At 43.2% G+C, this 1659-nt stretch overlaps 1 protein-coding gene across 2 annotated transcripts in view; it reads left to right on the top strand.

Moving 5' to 3' along the window:
* The window catches only part of kdm1b (lysine (K)-specific demethylase 1B), a 23816-nt gene that overhangs the window by 4756 nt on the left and 17401 nt on the right, over positions 1-1659 (top strand). For both annotated transcript variants that reach the window (XM_015404739.1, XM_015404741.1), the window contains exons 3-6: positions 423-544; positions 618-707; positions 779-890; positions 977-1090. In XM_015404739.1, coding sequence (XP_015260225.1) covers positions 423-544; positions 618-707; positions 779-890; positions 977-1090 — 438 coding nt within the window. The remainder of the gene's footprint in view (positions 1-422; positions 545-617; positions 708-778; positions 891-976; positions 1091-1659) is intronic.

The following is a 1659-nucleotide window of genomic DNA, read 5'->3' as shown; positions in this document are numbered from 1 at the left end:
GTGGTCCGTCCCCGCCCCTTTCTGTTTGCTGCAGCGAAGTCCTTCTCGACAAATCAGGAAATCTTTTAGCAGCAGCATCAAACTGGGCAGGATGTCAAAGTGGACTCTGGTTGCTGATTGGTGGAGCTGGTTGGATGTCATCTGCTGGGCGGAGCTAGAAGCTTTATTTCTGAAACCGGTTGTTCAATGAAGAATTTGTTCTCATAATATAAAAACTTTATTCTCGTAATGTTAGGACTTTATTCTCAAAATAAATTATAATAATCCAAACAAATCACTCGCCTGCCCCTGATACTCCGTCGTATTTTTCAAACAGCTAATAAGTCTCATTGCTACTGATTCTTCTCAGAAAGGTAAACTCCTGCTTTAACCATCATCATCATAAATCTTTGTTGTCTTTGAATCTCTGCCCTTCATCCCAGAGCAAAAGGAAAGCGACAGAAGCCGAGGAGGAAGACGAGCAGGCTGAGAAGAAGTACAGGAAGTGTGAGAAGGCCGGATGCTCGGCCATGTACCCTGTGTGTTTTGCGAGTGCGTCAGACAGGTAGAAGCGCCGAAGTAAAAGCAGGTTTTAATCACTTTGACCGTCAATAACAGCAGCTCATCTTCCCTCTTAGGTGTGCAAAAAACGGCTACACGTCTCGCTGGTATCACCTGTCGTGTGGTGAACATTTTTGCAACGAGTGCTTTGATCACTACTATAGAAGGTAAAGCCAGATGACTGTCAGTGAGAGGCTCGTCTGAAGGATGCGAAAACGGTTTGCGTCTTTCTGTGCAGTCACAAGGACGGTTATGAGACCTTCGCCTCCTGGAAGAAGGTGTGGACCAGTAACGGGAAAAGCGAGCCCAGTCTTAAAGCGTTCATGGCCGACCAGCAGCTTCCGTTTTGGGTGAGAGAAGGAGAACGTTTATTTCATCCAAACCCTTCTAAGATGAGTTTACCTTTCCGTTGGTAACGTTGATGTGTTCGCTTCAGGTTCAGTGCACCAAGCCAGACTGCGGGAAGTGGCGCCAGCTGACCAAAGAGATCCAGCTCACCGCCTCTCTGGCAGCAACATACCGCTGTGGCATGAAGGTCAACAACATCAAGGTAAAAAAGGATCCTGGAAGATCTGCCGTTGTAGTATCACTGCCCGATCCGTCCCAGAAGCACGATCCGTCCCGCCCATGCACAGATATACGTCCAGTTGTCCGTAAAAAATGTAATTATGATCCTAAAATCACTTATTTCTATCCTAAACTCATTAAAGAATGCTAATACACATCTTTAAAATACGATTTATGACTTTTGTGAGACAATTTTGATGCTTTTTACATTTTCTTCGTAAAACTGCTTCTCTGATGTCATCATCGGATATGATCAGAGCAGTCTACAAAATATGATTAAACCATGTTTATTTGCACTTTAGTTGTTTCTTTAGATTATACCATAAGGTGAACACGAAAGGAAAACATTAAAACTAAAACTAGTTTTATGTTTGAATGTAAAGCCGAAAAAGTTAGCTCCCAGAAGTAGCGTAGGATCCCATTTCCGATGCAGATCAGGAACAGTTTATTTCTGTAAAGCAAATTCACATCATGTCATCTCAGGTCACTTTCCAGTTCACCAGATCATCCAGTCAGATTGATTCAAAGTTTTCTATCTAAGGAAAACCAGTT

The sequence above is a fragment of the Cyprinodon variegatus genome, unplaced genomic scaffold (assembly GCF_000732505.1).
Source record: "Cyprinodon variegatus isolate N-32 unplaced genomic scaffold, C_variegatus-1.0 Scaffold1846, whole genome shotgun sequence".
In the NCBI taxonomy this organism is placed as follows: domain Eukaryota; kingdom Metazoa; phylum Chordata; class Actinopteri; order Cyprinodontiformes; family Cyprinodontidae; genus Cyprinodon; species Cyprinodon variegatus.
This window is presented reverse-complemented; position numbering and strand designations above follow the sequence as displayed.